Below are 19,617 nucleotides of genomic sequence, written 5' to 3' on the forward strand. Positions count from 1 at the left end.
TGGCCAAATCCACCATTTGGCTGGTCAATACTGCTCTAGTTGTACTATTGGTTTCTGGAAAGTAAAAAAAATGTAGGTGACAAGAGATAAGGAAACAAAATAGTGAAAGTAAATTAACTGCTATCTTTTTAGACAACTTAAAGGCTCTCGATTACTAAATGAGTCAACCTTATAGTTAGGCCAGGTGAGAAAGACACCTTTTTCTAGGCCAATAATCAGTTGTTGTTGGCATTTAAATGTGGACAAATGCATTTGTCATGGTTATATTTCCTGTCTTTTTCACATAGATAGTAACTAGTAATTTTTAGACTAAACTTTCATGAAACCTAAACAGATGAGCCTACTTTTGCTTTGAGTGACAGATTTGGATCACCAGATGGACCCAAAAAAATTTATGAAAACATTTATTCTTTAAGCAACTTTCTTACTTTGCCTCTTCACTAATATCTTATGCTTTACTTTGATTATGTCCTCTGCTTCACTGAAATGTATCTCACGGCTTTGTTGAACAGGAATACTTTTCCATCTTGAGTAATCCCAGGTGTTTTGTATCCGTTTTCAGCATTGTAACTATGTGAATGTTTCAGGCTGTTTCTCCACAAAATCCACTACCATATCAGGACGAACTCAGGAATCTTGCCAGCCAGCCTGAAAACTGTTTGTCCAACCTCACTTACCGCTCCCTTATAGAAAAATGAAAAGAACCATGGTTTGATCTCGGCTGCTGGAGGTTTTTCCTTTTTTTTTTTTTTTTTTGCAGTGAGGGTAAAGGCCCAATAAGATATGAGAGTTGGTAAATCTACACATACTTCTCTGGTTGAGTCACAGCACCCTGTTACAGGTTGAGAGAAAAACTGATAATCAGCTGCAGAGCTGAGCTTTTTGTGTGCTAATGTGCCAGCTGCCAGGCAACGTCTCACGGCCTTTCTTTCCACGCCGAGTAGTTGTTGTTTTTTTTCCTCGTCTCAGATCAGGCTTTCTGCGTCAGTGTGAGGACAGCGATGACCTTAACGATCAGCACTTATGACGCTTCAGAAATACCAGGCTGTAGCTGCCATCAGCTTTAAGATGTTCTATCTCAGTTTGTTCAACCTTTGTGTCAGCGTGTCCTCTGAGATATTCCAGCAGCAGAAGTTGTGAGTCCAGTGTGCTGTGCTCTCTTCACTGTACATCCCCTTGTGTTATTTCAGGTGTCTGCCTTCAAACAAACACAACGCTGTTTGTTTTTTCATTATGCCACAGGTTTGGAGTGCAGCTTTTTGAAGAATTTCGCTGCCTTTGATTCTGGTCCTTAGAAGCTCGCACGCCTGCTGCTTATTTTGGGAAACAGCATATTTTGTCTGTTGTTCATCCATAATATGGAAACGCATTTAAAATCACAAGTGAATAAGTTTGTTCACACAGTCAGTCATTAAAAAACATGACGCGCCATTATCCTCCTACTACTTCCTGTTGTCTTCTTTCTTTTCCGCCAGTAGTAACGTCACTTGTGTGACGCGAAAAAAGTGTTTCCATTGCAGTTTTGAGAAATTAACCACCCGAAACACCGCCTCATTCTAGCAACAAAACATTTTATCGAAAAACAAGGATTATTTTGAAATTACCGTGTTTCTATTAAGCAAATTTATTTTTGTAATTCCAGTTTGCACTATTATCTGGTCAATAGAAACAAAGCTATTGCCACTTTTATCGTTGTCACAATAGGACCTCTAAACATCGTGATAAAACTTGTATCGCCCACCCATGCATCCCACATATACACAAGTTTTCTTACTTTGTACTGACGTATTTCAATTCATTGAGTTCCAATGTTGTCGATTTATGTTTAGGTGCATTTTTATGTTTTTGTTCCAGGTGGAGGAAGGCAGCAAGGCAGCAGCTGTGAGTCTCCAGGTGGGAGACGAGCTCGTCAACATCAACGAGGTTCCCCTGAGTGGCTACAGACAGGAGGCGATCTGCCTTGTCAAAGGCTCCCACAAGACCCTCAGTCTAGTGGTGAAAAGGTAGGTGCTCAGTCTCCTCCTGGATCTGCTGCCATCATCACCTAATAAGCATAAAAGTTCACCATGGCAACAGCTCCAAACACACCTAGGCGACGGAGAAGCAGAGATCCTGAGCCCAGCAGCTGCCCATCTGTAATTCAGTCTGTTCGTTCTGGGATCCGCTTCACAGAGCTCATGTTAGCTGGATGTTCCTGTTTAGCCAGGCTTGCTCTCAACTCTGCTTCCTGGTTTGTGGCAGAGTGTAAAAGAAGGAAGAGTGGGTGACATCATGACTGTCCCACGCAGGCAGGTGTTGGGACACACAAGGGGAAGTCATTTTATTATGTGACTCTGAGATTTTTTTATTTTTTTTTAAGTTCAGCACACCCTGTCAGTTCGTTTTGTGCTCTGTGTGATCAGGCAATACAGGTTTGTATAGTTTTGTCTGACACCAGTATCTTAACTAAACGCCTCGCTTGTTTTGCCCAGAAATATTCTAAACCCATACAGAATAGTAAGCTACTATTGTCACTAGAAGACACTTCTCATAGTGTGCTGATTCTTGTGTAATTCTTTAGGTTTGATATGTGGGTTAAACTGATGAATCATTTGTCAACAGAGCAGCCGTCTTAATATTGGCCTTGTGTGCGTGTGAAACACTGGTGGCATTGTCTGTCATTGCCATCCGCATTTCTTTTTGCATTCTATCATATCATAGCGTAATCTCTGAACAAATTCACTCGTACAAGGAAGTCCACTCACCATTTGTCTCTGCAAGGACAAGGCTCGGATTCTCACTTATTGTTTTAGTCTTGAGAGATACGTTGTTTGTAGGATCTGGAAACAAGTATGAGGTATTGTCTATTTCCATCTCTGGTCCTTTATGTTTTAAGAAACACAGTCTAAATTTTACTAAAGAAGGTTTTTAGATTTGCCAGATTGTCTGTAATATTACATTTTAGTTTTAGAAAGTATTTTTAAACCATTTTTAGTTGAGATACACTGATCTTGCTGTCTCTTGCCGATGTCGGATTCCGTTTTTTTTTTTATTGTTCCACCTGACAATTCTGTCAGATCCTAGTTTTTGATTCTAAAGACTACCTTTCATCTGATATTTATTAAACTCAGAGTGTATCTAACTACAGGTGATCTGCTGAGGTGTTTTTCAGGCTGATTACTGTGGGAGTTCTTATCTTAGATATATTGAATCCAAAGGGAAAAGAAATTAACTTTTTCAGTGTTTGACCTTCAAATCAGAGCAGATAAAGAGAAAATTGTTTGATTCTAACTACTGAACAACTGAGTCATATGTGTTTGTAGGCAAGAAGATTAGATTATTCTGATTTGGTAATGATGATGATAATAAAAATACAATGTAATTATAAAACCCTCCTAAATTTGAAAGAAATCTCAAAGTGCCGCATTAAAGGTAAAATGAGACATAATAAGAATCAAGCAAACAATAAAATAGTAATAGTTTTGTTAGTAACCTTTGCTGAATAGAAATGTTCTTTGAAACATTCTTAAGTCTTCAATGGCTCTCTGGCGAGGGTGTTTCAGAGCCGTGGGGCAGCGACGGCAAATGCTCAGTCATCCAACATGTGAACTTTAGTCCCAGTTGGTAGAGTTGGTGAGTGTTTGTATAATGGATCCCAATGAGAAGGATATTATGGTTGTCTAAAGCAGCTGAGGTCCAGGAAGATGAGGAGTGATGGAGAGCCCTGCTAGCAGGTTGTTGGTGACTCTGATCGGAGCCGTTTCTGAACAAAGTGAAGACCAGAAATCAGACTGAAATTTTACAAGCGAATTGACTTGCTTGAGTTGGTCCTTAACTTTTCCAGAACCCTTTACAGCACAAGTGTCAAACTCCAGTCCTGGGGGGCCACTGCCCTGCAACTTTTAGATGTGCCTCTGCTGCAGCACACCTGAATAGAATAAAGTCATTAGCAAGGCTCTGGAGAATTGATCTACACAAGAAGAAGGTAATAAAGTCATTTCATTCCAGCGTTTTGTACCTGTGGCACATCTAAAAACTGCAGGACAGCGGCCCTTGAGAACTGGAGTTTGGCTTTACAGAAAGGATTGGAAATGGGATTTGTCACATCAGACAGGAATTTGAGATTGTTGGCTCCATGGAGATAAAAATCCATACAGAAAGTTAACAGATTTAATCTGTTTCAATTACCTGCATTTCTGCCGTCAGAGATCACAGCTGCATGTCTTGGAATGAAAACATAGATTTTGCAAACAGATAGAGAATCTATGTGAAACCGAGTAGCTCCCCGTACGGGCGGACCTTTAGATAAGTCTCACTATTTTGGCAGTCTAAAATATTCAAGTAGATTACAGGAAAATAAAGATATATTAAAGAAAGGTATTGGTATTTTAGTATTTTGTACTGACTCTGATGGTCCATGAAACTCTTCTAAAGTGGCATTAATCCCCCTTTCTTGGAGGAATGTTACATAATCCCACATCAGCTTTTGAAAGCTATGGCTACTAAAGTTTTAGCTCAGGGTGGTTTGAGTAAATGTTCTGTCTGGCTCTATCAGGGGTCTCAGTCAAGGAATTATTTTTACTCTCGGTGTTACCAAGAAATCTTGGTTAATGACTTTCTAGACAGCAGAGGAATCTTGGTTTTCACATGATTTTTGCCTGACACATTTTTCTTTTGAACCTGTGGGAGGAAATGGATTACCTTCACAATACATTAAGCTGCTGAAAAGCAGAAGGCACGAGTGGGGGATTCTGGATATTTTTACTTTAATATGCTTGTAATTCGTAATGGAGTGAGACATTACCTTTCAAGGACAAGTCTTAATCATATTGTGTTTAGCAGTTTCTGAATCCCACAGGCCTCTCCATTTGCTCAGATTGTCTGTGTTGAGGAATTCCTTTGTTCGGCTCGTCTCAAATAGCATCTCGAGTCAGTCATTTCCCAAGGCCATAATAACAAGTCTGGGTCACATTTAGAATACTGCGAAGTGATAGTGGGTCATTACTGAACCTCAAAGCTTCACTTCAAGTCCAATTTCTCCTACTTGTCATTCAGTTGTGGTCTGCTTGTTTGCTTGTTTGTGTTTGGAAATGTTCTATCCTCTGGCGTTCACATCGCTACCTGTAGTTTTCTTGGAGCCCTGTTGTTTTTTTTTTTGCTCTCCACCTCTACCTGTGCACGTCAAATGTTATTTGTTAAACACCTTCCCATTCAGCTGAAGGATAATGTTGGATGGTTATCGGAAAGCTGTCAGAACCTGCCCCTGTGTACAGGTGTGGTTTCTCTACACACAGCATAAGGGCGGAGCTCGGTTTCTACACTTGTGCTTTTTGCACATGGTGACTCATGCGCTGTGGTTGGTGCAATGTCATTTTTGCAAGGGGACGGGCAGAACTTGTCGCACGTCACATGGAGATCAGATAGGTGTGGCTATATGTGGGAAAGCATCTCACTCTCCCGAACGCCTTTTCAAAACTGCTTTGATCTTTTTGCTGTGTGAAGTTAAGTATCATTTTATAGGGCCTTGCAAACGTAATGATACCTCTTGGACCTTATCACATTTACATATTTACCTTTACAGTCACAAACATTGAGCTATTTTATCAGAATTTTTATTTGATCAACACAAACCAGAGTATAGCTGTGAAGTGGAAGTAAGATCATTTTTAAACTTTTACAAAATACAATCTGTGTGGCATACATGTTTAGACAAAATGAGCCAAAAAGAGAGATTTAACCAACTGTGACGAGTAAAAAAATTACCAAAAATCTCTGAGGGATGGAGTACTCGGGCATGATTACAGAGCCATCAAGTGTTTTGTTATTAATAATCAACAGGGTCGCAAGAAAAAAAAAGACACAAACGCACTGCCAAGAATGTGAGTAGAATCAAGCTACCATTAACCTGTTATCTTCCAGTTCTGTCATATTCCAGAACTGCAACCAGATGTTCAGAGACATGGGCAAGGTAAGAAAACCCGACAACCACTGAATAAGACGCGTCAGCTGAAGCATCTAGACGAGGCCAAGAAATATCTGAAGACAAATTTTTGAAAGGTTTTATCGATAAAATCAGATTGATGGACTCGGTAACGGACACAGAGCTCTACTTTGAGTCAGACACCAGGAAGATGTGGATTGGGTGCTGGTAAAGGGCTACAAAATCAACTGCCAAACTTACTGCCAGTTTTCAGAAGACACTTTCTTCATCAAGAGGTCGAGGAAGAAGTCTGCATCCTTCAAGAAGAATAATCTTTATGCAGGACATAGTCTATCACATGCATCTAAGTATTTCTCTGTGTGGCAAGCCAGCAAAGGCATAAAAGATGAAAAATCTATTAGGGATGTCACAATCTTTTTTTTTTTTTACCCCCTAAGTCTGAGTCATTTGATTTTGAGTATCGGCCAATACAGAGTCCCAATCCGATGCATAGGTCTCCAGTGAGTAGAGAAACGGGCTTAAGAAGCAGCCCTGTGGTACACCATTGTTGAGTATGATGGTGGTTAAACCATCATGGCCTGACATAAGATATTAAGATCTGTAGGTCAGAAAGTCCATGATTATTCCAAGATTCCTACCTTGGTGTTTACCTTGGGAATGGGCAATGACTTAAATCCTAAAATATTCAAAACTGAAGCTGTTTTGAATGTTTCATTTACATTCCACTTTACCATTATGTAGCTCTACACTTTGTCACATAAATCCCATTTGAAGCTTTTGCTTGTAAATTGAGAAATTCAAGAAATGTTAATATTTCTGCAAGGCAATATGGATAAACTACCTTTAAATCAAATTGATTAAAGGTGTTTAGCATAAACATGAAATATGAATAGCTTGATTGTACTGCACAATTTAAGGCGTATTGTCACAATACACTTGAATTATCCTGTTGGATTTGGAGTGAGTTGTTTACTGTTGATCTGGCTAAGACTAGCTATTCATTGCTAAAACCTTGCAGAACTAGTATCAGTAATTTAACTTACAAAGATATCTAAACCTGATATTGTTAATTTTTACTTCAGTAGACCTTATAAAACAGTGACATTTCCTTTTCCTATGGTCGCTAAACTCAGACAGTTTATATTTTGTGGCAATGCTACACACCCATACCCTCATTAGACATTTACTGCCGTATGAATGATTAAACTTCACACTCCTGTGGCATTGTGTTTCCCCCTTCTGGAATCAGCACAAAAGTACCAGAGTGATTTCTGGGTTTCACCATTTTTCTGCTGCTGGCACAATCATCTGCTGCTGCTAAGTTCTGTTTTAATGTTGTTGTCCTTGTAGCAACAAAATAAACATTCATACACACAGAGTTGCTGTTTTAGATTAACAAAAGCTTCAGCATTTCAGAGCAAAATCCAGTTATAGCAGGAAAAGATTACAGGGGTATGTTACAGTGTAAGCACTCAGTAGGGGTTCTGGGCAGTGGCTTACATTTAGCGAGCCTTATTTTTCTAATTAAGCCTACGCAATACGTTTTGGAATGCAGATAACTAAATTCCTTTAAGTAGATTTCTTAAAATTGTTTGTATCTCAACATAAATTATAGTTTAGAGACTAAAACTTTTGTTTTTGTAGTTTCTAGTCTTGCCTTTAGGGAAACTTTGACAGTCTACTAATAGTGGCTGCATTCAACTTGGCAATGTACTGTTTTACTTTGTACATGAAGCCATACAGAGTCTTTAAGGTAGAATTATAAATTATACAGATTTTTTTTCCACATGAATTTTCACAGAATCCAATAGATTTATGAGGAATTTACCAAAGTTGTGGTAGATTTTTTTTTCACTGCTTTTTATCATTCTTTGATCGACCAATGCTGATTTTAGTCAATTTTGATTCCTCTTTTAACCACTGTATAATGATATATATTCATATAGTTCAGTACATTTTCCTATCCTGCTGTTTTGATCTGGCTTTAGTTATTTATGATGGTAGTACGCACAACTCTTGACTATAGCATCTTGCATTACCGATTTACCCTCTTAGCATCACCAAAACAATTGTCCCCATACGTATTCTCCCTCTCCTTCATTATCATCTCCCTGATAATGAAATGGCTAGCTAGTTTGAAGCTTACCCTCGGTCACAGCTTCGACCTGGAAGAGTGTTGTAACGGTGAGTTTGGGAATGGTGCACAGATTAGAAAAGGGCTGGATTTTGAAATGCTGCGTGTTACGAGGTGTGAGTATGTGAATGTTGGACACAGTGTTTTTGGAGTGTGTAAAAAGCTGTTTCAGAAATGGTAATGTTTGGACTAGTTATGTCGAGTAATTGTGTAGGTGATGAACTCTGTTGTTGAAGGGTTGTCTATGATTTTCTTTTTTGCCATCTTCAGCCATGTTTTTGACTCATGCTTCATGTGTAACATTAGAAATGTTCTGTCATCAGGTAACGCCTATAAAAGATTCTTAATGGGGAACATAGCCCTCCGGGATCCAGAATCAGAGCCAAGTCCTGGCTGACTTCGCATATAAATATTTCACACCTTTTTGCCATTTTGACAGGTTGCTCACACTAATTATTTTATTTTAGGTGCACTCCTAAGCTCTAAATAATTACTTGTTGATAAATTTATGCCTATTGTCATAATCCAATAAAATTTGAGGTGGCATTTAAAACATGTGTAATGATACCGCTGGAAGCGTCGTCCTCAGTCTGAAGGTTTCCAGGTGTTTCTGGGCCATGGGTCAGCACAGGCGGCTCGTGACTCGGCAGCTGGTATGCCACTCAGCCCAGGAATGTGCTGATCATTGCATGGTGCTCACAGTTCACCTCTCTCACCTACACCATGACTGGTCTGATTGTGGGGTTAGCTGAAGAAAGGCCTTTGTGAGCCTCCCCAGGGAGCAAACGGGTCCCAGCAGCTCACCTGCAAAGTGCAGGTTTGGCAGTTTGAACCTTAGCTTTTTTTTCTTTTCTTTTTTTTTTTGCTGCCGTCCAATACTGTACATGATGCTGCACTTTCCTCCGTCACCGCCATGCTTTTCAAGCTGGCTGATAATTACCAGCTGTCTATCATTTTTCTTGACAGCATTCCCCCTTTCAGCTGAAACTAATAGGTTTAGGAGTGAAAATATGTGAAGGTTTAGAGTCTGACTTTCCGTAACATCTCAGGGGATACAGTACAAGCAATGTTTCTAGATGGATTGCCTTTTGTTATTTTCTTACTTCACAGTATTGAAACATAATGTTATTGAGGTTCTTGAAGAAAAATGCTTACAATAGGTTTTTGTGAACTTTAGTGCCTTTTATGTCAGCTTTAGGTTGCAGTATTTCTACACTAATCTGCATCCCATAATTCTAATTTGTTTTGTCCATTAGAAAACAAAAACTATGAACTGGAATGTTTTCCACTTTAAGAAAACAAGAAGATAAAAACATGGGAAAATTTTTAACTTCTTAGAAAAACTGTTCTGTTTTGTAATTTCTTATATAGTTATAAAGGAATATAAATTAAGAATTCTGAATAGATATTTACCTATTCGGCATGAGCACTTGAGGAGTGTTTTCTTGTTATTGGTCAGGTTCAATTTGCACGAAAAATGCAAACAAATCTGTAAACAATGATCCAAGCATTTTTATTTGAAACTGAAAAGCAACAGTTACTCCTTCTGCTCCTGGAATAATGTTGCATTGATTAAGGAGATATAGAACACGGAAGGTTATCTGTAACCTTTTAGGATGTTAATCAATTTTTAACTTAAGGAAAAACAATATTTTGAATAAATAATCTGATATATTGGTCAGACTATCTTCAAGAATAGTCATCCTGCAATCAGCTCCTTTAAAAAGTTGCCATTTTTAGCTTACCAGCTGTAGTTTTAAATGGTATTGAGATTCTTTCTTTTTCAGATCCCGACTGTTTTTAATTACCAAAAATATCCAAATGACATTTTTCATCCTGCTGACCAGCAGTATGCAGCAACAAGTGGCAACTGTTACTCTGTTCAGAAGATTTCAAACAGTTAAAAAATGTGTCCAATTTTATTGTGGTTGCTGCACCATAATTAGTTTACTTGAAACCGTGTTCTTAGATTAAAAAGTTGAATTTGATCGTATCTACAATTACCAGTCAATACTTTTTGATATTGATCTGTGTTGACCAAGCAGAGGTAACAATCCCCGATGGTCAGCAGCTCCGCTCTTTACCGGATACTTTCAGGAAACCCAAGCGCTCTCACACACTATAGATAAAGCCGTTGCCATGGTAATTGTTGAAATGCATGTGTGCCTCACAACAGGGGTGATGGCAAGACAAGAGTCTGGCTTTTCATCCCCCCATTAGCATATTAGCCCCTTAGAGCCAATGAGACGACGCAAGGAAGGGGGAATACTCACAAGGGACTGGCTATGACAATGACCCTCCTCCCTTTTGGTGCACTTTTCTACCCACTCTCTGGGGGAAAAAAAGCCCCTGAAGAAAACCTCCCATAAGTTGTATCTACTTCTGCCAGGAGAACTTGGTTTTACTTTCAGTGTTGCCCATTTCAGGTTGAAATGTCTAAGTCGTCAGACAATGTGAGTTTCTAGGTAATGCCGGTGCTCAGAAGTCTGTCCTTTTTATCTTGGTCTGTCTTTGAAGTACTGGGACCATTATGCCTGACCAGCACATGGATGCAGCTGGTCCCACTTTACAACTCAAACTAAATTCCACTTTGATATTAGTGGACTGCTTTTAGGATTTACATTTGTTGTGGTTATTGTTGTTTCTGTTCATCCACGTGTTTGGTGAGTCTGACTTCAAAATGTATTTATTCATTTACATTTTAACATTAAATAGTTGGAATCTATATCTTTCCTTGCTGATGTTTTAGTCTGCCTATTTATACATCAATGAATAATTGTGGATAACGGGGCCTTCTTTGGTGTCCTTTGACCCTAATACTTTGTTATTGTTGTGAAAACCTTTCGTTTTACCTCTCGGTCTGAGGCCATCAGTCATTTAGGTTAAGCCGTGATCAGTAAGAATTAACATTTTAAAACAAAAAGACAAATTAAACTTTAAAGAATTGCACATAAAACAAATGATAAAAGTTTTTTGACTTTTTTTGTTGTATTATGTGATTTTTTTTATTTTTTATTTTTTCTTGACTGCTCAGTCGAGCGTACGCTCGGTGTTCAGTCGGACTTCAAACTGGTCACTCAGAAAGCAATCTCTTCCCCTGCCCCCCACTGCAGCCATCCAATTCACTTTCCTGACATATCTGTGCTTGCCCAGCTGTAGCCCTGACGATAGGCCTAATAAAACCAGGTTCATTTGCATACCAATAGCATGCGCCATGTGTGGTTAGCTGCCCCAGAAACAGGCTTGCGACAACACAAGGACGACTTGGACTCCATGTTGGCTTGTCTTTGTTTTTTAAATAGGCCTTATCTCTAATCCTCAATTCATTTTAGGGAACTGACCCACTTTGCAGAGGCTTTAATCTGTCTGTCTGAAAAAAGATCATAGGGTGTCAAAACTGTATTAATTTGATCCATAAGCAAGAGTCGTGTTTCCAAGAGAAACAAGCTGTTGGTTTTGGACAGTTCCTCATTACTTCAGTGAAGCAGCAGGTCCTGCTAACCTCACTTTTATGAGCAAATCTTCTCTTCAGTGAAAACCAAGGCAAGAAAACCTTTGTCTACACATCTGCACTATTATGTTAGTAATGTTTTATATTTATTCAACAGATTTATTGGCTGAATATACTTCAGATAATGCCATTATAGAAATTGGAACCTGATACCCAGTAAAAGAATTCAAATGTTTTTGATACCGATTATTATTCTTTTGGTTAGCGGTTCACCATTTGTCCACCACAAACTACTGCCTCTGTGGCTGCCAAACTGTGTCAGTTTTGAGCTCGAGTGGGGGCAGAAAAGATGTCTGGCATGCAGACGACAGCTTGAATAAAGCGGTGAAGTGGCTGATCTGATTGTGAGCGAGATTCTCCACTCTAAGCCCCCCTGACTCATGCTGGGCTTGTGTTCCCCCAGGGACCATATGGCCGTCTGATTATAGCTCACCTCAGCTTCACCCTCCTCTGACGATGAGAGATGGTTGCTGCAGTTTTGCAGTTGCCTGTAAATTATCCTGTCCGTCTTACCTGGGCTTTCTCATTTGTTCCAGCGTCATTAACTGAACACCGAAGTGTGTTTACCAGAAGGGGGGGCTGTTACATAGAGTATGAGTTAATTACTATTCAGAAATACTGCATGTTCCTTTGAATTACAATCATTTGTACTTCAGTGCGATATGTCTATAACCACTGTTTTGTTGAGTTTGAATCTTCTGTCTGCCAAGTTCATACAGGTTTTCTGTGCGATCTAGAAAAGCATGATATTCCGTCCAAATGTAACGTTTTGGATAGTTATGGAAACCCAGAAGAAGGAAAAATGTTATCTTTTGATGCAATTTTCTCTTTTTCTTAAAGAAAAGCAGCCAAACTTTTTCACAAAAGCAAGTGGTTCAAATTCCCTGTATGTGTCAAGAGGAAAGTTCATATAAACATTGCATGACCTTGGCTTACTTTGTAAATTTAGAGTGATCTATGAAAACTTAGAAAAGAATAGTTAAGCAGCTATGCGGAATACAAAAAGTTGAATATTAGTAATATATTTATTGCAGTTTTATTTAAGATTCTTAAAGAGATAGCTTAGTGAGATTTTCTGTTTTGTTTTTTATTAACGTGACTTTTGTCTTGTGGCTATGAGCTATTAGTATCTTGTACATATCTGCTAACTCTCTTGGCATCCTTAATATAAAATAGATTGGAAAGTAGAAATTAAAATGGGTTGATTATTCCCAGAGGGTGAACTTAACTAGTCTGAACGGGGACAGCTCCAAAGTCGATTTCTGTAATCCTTACAGATTAATAATCCTTTAAACTCCTGTCTCATTTGCATAAATAAATTATTTACATATTAGTCAATAGTTACAAGGAAGGCAGTGGTAGGTCTGCAGTTCATGCCAATGAATTTCCCACGGGAAACGCGTAAGAGATCAGAGGAAAATTTCTAAGTTCCTGTTACAAATGTCTTAAGTGGTGAAATGATTTTACTAAATGAACACCATGTTTGATTGAAGAAGCCTTTTCTCTGTGATTAAAACCACAACCCTTTCATGTTCCAAATCATTTGTTTAGTTTTCCTTTTACAGGTGCGCTGTTTATCGCACGCATTTTGCAAAGCATCATCCAATTTTAGTTTTTTATTTTCCTTTAAATGGCTGCAGACGTTAAAGACAACCAAAAGTATAGCATCTTAAAACTGAAGCTACGTTCAACCTGTTCAGTGTTCACAAGCATATCAGTATTTCAGAATGTAAAATGGTGTTTGTGTTGTCCTGCTGGTGAGCTCTGTGTGTCTTCCTGCCCTTGCTGCCCAGGAATTTGAAAATGGTGGATATTGTAGCTCAGAAAATGCCCTCAGAGAATGACGTGCATGTGGCGAGAAGCTTTCTTACGAAGATTTTGCGAAGTTCCATGAGGTATGATTCTGTCACTTCACTGTAAAGAAGTAGTGCATATGTCCTGTCCACTCCCCCCTTCATCATGTCTGCCTTGTGTACGTTACCATAGAACTCATTTGCTTAGTAAAGTTCTTTGACATCAGCTTTCTGTCTCTGGCCGATCATCACCTGCATTGTCCTGTGATTCATATCTTTCAATAAAGTTCATTCCATTTGTGCAGCATGCATTTTCATCCAGTTAGACATAGAATGCGTTTTGTTTGTAATTCTGAGCAAATGTGTTAATTTGTGTTTTGTGTTTGCCTTGTGACATGCTACCTCAGAAAGAACGGCTTTCAAGGGTATGTGACTTATGGCTAACTATCATCTGCACAAAGCTTCTAAGAGCTAAAACAAATCTAAAATATGTCACATTTATTCCCACTGTGACTGATGGAGTGAATAAAAAATGGTTTAAAGAGTTTGTTTGGATTTGTTTAAAAAGTTGAGTCCTTACAGTGCAACATACCATTTACTTGAAACCTCAGCTCCAACGTCTGGCCTTATGAAATATCCATTTTCAGAGCTCAGACTGCTCAGGTTTGCCAAAGACCTGTAGGAGTGTACCAAAGTTTAAGATACTAACACACACATCATCTGACACCTCAAAGCAAATGTGTTTTTAATACATACTTGTGTGCTCAATTTAAAAAATGTAAGTCAAACTCATGCTCAGACTTCTCACAAGACAACTATTGCCTTATTTTTGAACCTTTAAGTTTGCTGATAAAGTCGACATGGGCTGGTTTATAGATGGAAAAACAGTGTTTTTCATCAGAGTTTGGTCTGTAACCCAGTCTGTGTTTTTTGCCCTCTCTGCAGACGGAATGAACCCATAAGCAGGCCTCACTCCTGGCACTCCACCAAGTTCAATGAAAGCCAATCAGAAGCTGGAAGAAGACAGTCCCCGCCCACCACGGTGTGGCACCCCAGATATGATGCAAGGTAACTGGGATTTAGTTGTTTTGCTGCCGATTCTGATTTTGGGGTGTTTTTTCATTTACAGTACATAATTTCATGATTTTAGTTTTCAGAACTTAGAGTTGATTACTTAACATTTAATCGTTTTACACCAACAACTACTGCCTCAAACATGTATATTTAGTTTGAGATTACATGTTTCACAGTATATATATATTGTATAAAAAATATGAATGTAATTCAACTGTTTTTATTTAGAAAAGAAACTCAACTATCATGTATCCTAGTGTTGCTAAAACATTCTAACAAATAGATTATTACAGGTAGAATAGTTTCTTTGAGAGTATTTATTTATCATTATTTTTATTTCGATGCATACATGCAGTAAAGAACCAAATAAACACCCTCTACATTTTGCGATATTTTACAAATCAATATTCATTATACATGTTTCAACAGATGTTAGCTCTAATAGACACATGCTCTAATAAGGTGGTGATGGTGGTGTGTAATTACAACCAAAAATAACAGCCAACATTGTCTCTGCCAGCAGTGTGCAGAAACAGGACAGGCAGCGGTCAAAGTAGCATTAATTAATGTTCCATATCATCCGATTACTCAGACATATTCTCTAATGGAAATTCCTGTTAAAGTAACTCAAAACAGTTTGAAGGAAAATGTTTGTGGGTTTGAAGGTGTATCTTTGTCAGATCTTAGGTTACCTTGATACCAGTGACTGGATCGTGTCCAGATCTTAAATGAAAAAGTAAAATGCAGGGTGCCTGCGCATCCTTCAAAAGTTTAAAAGTTTAAATTCATGTATTTAAATTAAGGCCTTAAAACATCTTGAATTCATGAAATATAAGTCCGCCTTAAATATATTAATTACATGTCTTAAATTTTGCCATATTTGTAGTTTTCTGTTTCATTCAGATTTTTCTGTCAGTCCAAAGTGTGAGTTGTGCACAGACATCTTCATTGCATTCTGTCATTCGAGACAGTCGGTAATTAGCTGCTGGCTAGCTTTTTTAAGTGCAAATTTACCCCCAGCTGGCTACATGGCTCTCTTCTGTTGCCAACCCATACGAGGCTAAATGTATTCTGTGCAAAAAAAAAAAAGAAAAACTTTTAACTTTGGGATTATGGGGGTAAGGCTACAGAGAAGTATGAGAATCACACAGTCACTGCCAAGAGCCCCGAACAGACCCCAGAAATGTCAGTTTTCATTAAGATCTGTTGATTGCAATACAACAGCGCCCCCCCAACCATCTCCTGTATTTATAGTTTGTAGTTTGTTTTTTTTTGCCTTAAATTTTATTCAAGATGGCATGAAAAAGGTCTCAAAAAGTCTTAATTTTGACACCCTGGAACCTGCACATACCTTGCTATAGGAAAACCTCATTACTCATATGTTGTAACGTTTAATTTCTTGCAGCTCCAGCTCATCAACTACAGATCTCGCCTCTGGCTGGGAGCAGACAAACCTGCGCAGAGTGTCCGACCAGTTCAGCTCTCTTGGCAGCATGGACAGTCTAGAACACGGTCACATGTCGCCTGCTAAGTCAAACAACAGCATGGAGCACCTCGGAGCAGGGAAACGAGACTCTGCCTACAGCTCGTTCTCAACAAGCTCAAGCACTCCAGACTACTCGCTCTCAAAAAGCAACGCTGCCTCGACAGAGAACGTGGCATATAAGGTCGGTCAGTGGGATGCAAAGCACAGCAATGGCAGAAACAGCCAGAGTCTGGCTGCTGAGGGAGGCAGACAGGATGAAAGACTTGCATATTTTCAGATGCCAGGAGTTAACTCGGGCCACGGTGGCCCACAGGTTGAGGATTTGCCTGGGTCCAGGCACTCTTCTTCAAGCAGAACCGTCTTTGGACCTGTGTGGAATGTCCCAGAGAAAAAGAAGACTGTTTCAGCCTCTCCCCCTCCTCCACTTCCGCCTACACGTAGTGATAGCTTTGCTGCAACCAAGGCGCATGAGAGAGGGAAGGTAAAAATTCACCCAGAAGTACCTGATTCACACCTGGCCTGTAAGGTTTCTGCTGAAAACCGTCGCAGTCACAACATTTCTCCAAAGAATGACAGTGAAAATGTTTATGGTGCATCTGATAAATACAGCCATTCCCAATTTAGCTCCAACAAGCAGTATTCCCCCTATTGCACTGATGTTGGGCAACAACAAGCTCCCCATGCTAGCCAGCTCTTCCATCCAAGACAACATAGTGACAAAAGCACTTTCCATCCTCAACCCTGGTCTGTATCCGTGCCAAAGCAACAAAGTGTAGGTGGGTACCACAGCAGCTCGCAGGAACCTCCCACTAATGGTTCTGCTCAACACTCGACCCAGAACCAGAGAAGAAGTCTAAGCAGCTCGCTGTCTTCTACAGCTACTGACCAAACCACAGAGGTCACTGGACCGAGCCGATATTACTGCGTCACCACATCCAATCCGCCTAACGCCTCACCATGGTCTGATGCACCAAATGACCGGAGGAGCGGTACCGGTGCAGATCCACCACAGGCTGGAACAGTCACCAAAGTCAAATATCATCTTCCTCAACAACATCAACTCCCCTCTCACAACAAAGACAGCAATGCCTACAGCAAGCACCAAGTGACGACTGTTCCGGAAACTTCTGTACTCCAACACTTCTGTGACGAAAGGGAAAGCCATAGAGGACACGGCACTCAAATGGCAGACCCTCCGTACATCAGTAACCTTCCTAGGAGGCATCCTGAGCAAAGACGGTCTCTGCCAGCTCAGCTCAAAGACTCTCACCAAGACATTAGACTTCAAACTCATGTGAGCAACAAGATCTGCCCTCAGACAACTCCGATGCTTCACTCTCTGTCCATGGATACAGGAGGTCAAGAGGAGAAAACCAGTGGCTCAAACTCTGAGGAGTACTTTGAAAGCAACCAGGTAAAACGCAGTGAGCGGTTTGCCACCACACTGAGAAATGAAATCCAATTGAGAAGAGCAAAGCTGCAGAAAAGCAAGAGTGCTGCTGCTCTCCCCGAGGCTCAAGGTGAAGCAGAAGAGCAAAATTCTTGGAAATCTACTGAAATTTCCATCCCAGCTTCTGCAGATGTGTCCTTGCAGTCTAACTGCTACAAAGATCATGTAAAGGAAGCTCAAGCCAGGGTGCTTAAGGCGACCTCTTTCAGGAGGAGAGATCTGGAGCCTGTTTTGGTGGACCATGCTGCCACTGAGGTCCAGTCTAACTACCCGGCTCACAAAGATGGAAGTGCTCTGGCAACGGTCACGGAGTCAGGAACAAATCATTCCACACTTCACATAACTCGCATTGGATCCCGAAAGCGTTTCCCTACAGAAAAGAAGGTCCGGTCGTATTCTGAACCAGACAAAATCTATGAGGTAGGGGCTAGTGAAGTCCCGACTCTTACTGAAAACACAAACTCTTCACTAGACCAACAAAAACTCTTAAATGAAACTATGACTCCAGGGTTTCCTGATTACATGCCGCCTAAAAGCCAATTGAAGTATCAGGTTTCTAGCTGTGCAACAGAAAACACAAAGAAGGAAATCAAGAGCACTGAGGTTTCTTATTCCTCACCATCTTCCCAAGACAAGCAAAGACTCGGTACATTTGCTGAGTATGAAGCAAGTTGGAAAATACAGAGACAGCATCCAGAGAAAAAAGCCTCTGGACGGTATCATTCGGCCGAGAACATCCTAGATCCAGGACCAGAGGACCTGACCCAGACGACGTGTTTCCATGAGAGATCCAGATCATCGCCCTCAGCAGACATATACGGCCAGGTAAGTTAGAACGCCTGTAATTTCAGATGTTCATTAGTTGATAAAATCAATTAAGTGAATTCTTGGTTTATGAAGTTTTAATTTTTGGAAAATGTCGATTTTTTTTTCACTAATGCATTCCTTGAGTTTCCATAGTTCAGAGCACATGTGTCAAACTCCAGTCCTGGAGGGCCACTATCCTGCAACTTTTAGATGTGCCTCTGCTGCACCACACCTTAATAGAATAATTAGGTCATTAGCAGGACTCTAGAGAACTTACCTACACAAAAAGGAGGTAATCAAGTCATTTTATTCCAGTGTTTTGTACCTGTGGCACATCTAAAAACTGCAGGACAGCGGCCTTAGAGGACTGGAGTTTGACACCCCTGGTTCAGAGTGATGTCAGCACGCCCAAAGCCCACCATCTTGTTTGACAAGCGAGTTTTAGAACTTCTATTGATTTGGACTTTGAATTCAGGTCAACTCTAGGACAAATATAAGGGTCAGGCTAAGATTTTTATTTATTTTTTGACAATTATAAATTAATTCTTAATATTAGCAGAATAAAGTCAATTGTTGGAGAGTGAAGTAGTAATTTTCTGAAAACTCCAACACACAAAAAAGTCCTCTTTAATTACATATTTATTCTGGCAATATTATGACAAGATTCTCGTACCCTGGTCCTCATACTGTGCGATATAATTCACACAAGGTATGATTGAAATAAGTCGCTTTTTGAAAATATTTTATACATATATATTTTTCTAATAAAGAGTGGAAAAAATGTATCTGAAATGGAAAAAATCTGAGATTTTTTTATTTAAGCCAGTGTTTCTCAACCCTGGTCCTCACCACCCCCCTGCTCTGCATGTTTTAGATGTGCCTCTATTCCAGAACAGCTGATTCAAATGTTTGCATGACCATCAAGTACTGCAGAAGCCTGTTAATCACCCAGAGATACAATTCAGGTGTGTGGCAGAAGGAAAATACCTAAAACATGCAGGACAGGGGGGCGGTGAGGACCAGGGTTGAGAAACACTAATTTAAGCCAGTGTTTTTCAACCCTGGTCCACAAAGCACACTGACCTGCATGTTTTAGATGCTCCCCTGCATCATCAGCACACATGATTTCAATTGTTGGCTGATTAACAGGGTTTTGCTGAATTGCAATTATCTGAATGGGGTGTGTTGAAGCAGGTGAACATCTAAAACATGCAGGTCAGTGTGCCTTGAGGACCAGTGTTGGGAAACACTGATTTAAGCCATATTGCCCAGCTATCATAAGAACAAAATTGAATTGCTAGCAGTCATTATTAATTGTAGGAACACTTGCCTAGTAAAGTTAATGCACTTCCTGGATTGGCTGCTTTGCAAACACCATTCAATACCACTGGGCACAGGTATTTCAGCTTCCAAGCTGCATTTTCTTCTGAATACTTTATATA

The 19,617-nt window shown here is 39.8% G+C and overlaps 1 protein-coding gene across 7 annotated transcripts in view; it reads left to right on the top strand.

The window, feature by feature from the left end:
• shroom2a (shroom family member 2a) overlaps positions 1-19,617 on the top strand; it is a 46,163-nt gene that overhangs the window by 12,585 nt on the left and 13,961 nt on the right. For 2 of the 7 annotated variants that reach the window (XM_008407575.2, XM_008407576.3), the window contains exons 3-7: positions 1,855-2,003; positions 13,359-13,460; positions 13,766-13,783; positions 14,304-14,426; positions 15,838-18,193. In XM_008407575.2, coding sequence (XP_008405797.1) covers positions 1,855-2,003; positions 13,359-13,460; positions 13,766-13,783; positions 14,304-14,426; positions 15,838-18,193 — 2,748 coding nt within the window. Of the gene's footprint in view, positions 1-1,854; positions 2,004-2,451; positions 2,837-13,358; positions 13,461-13,765; positions 13,784-14,303; positions 14,427-15,837; positions 18,194-19,617 lie in introns of those variants that run through there. The other 5 variants (XM_008407577.3, XM_081606596.1, XM_008407578.2 and 2 more) reach the window with 3 other exon arrangements.

The sequence above is a fragment of the Poecilia reticulata genome, chromosome 4, assembly GCF_904066995.2.
Source record: "Poecilia reticulata chromosome 4, P_reticulata-male-v2, whole genome shotgun sequence".
NCBI classification, from domain to species: Eukaryota; Metazoa; Chordata; class Actinopteri; order Cyprinodontiformes; family Poeciliidae; genus Poecilia; species Poecilia reticulata.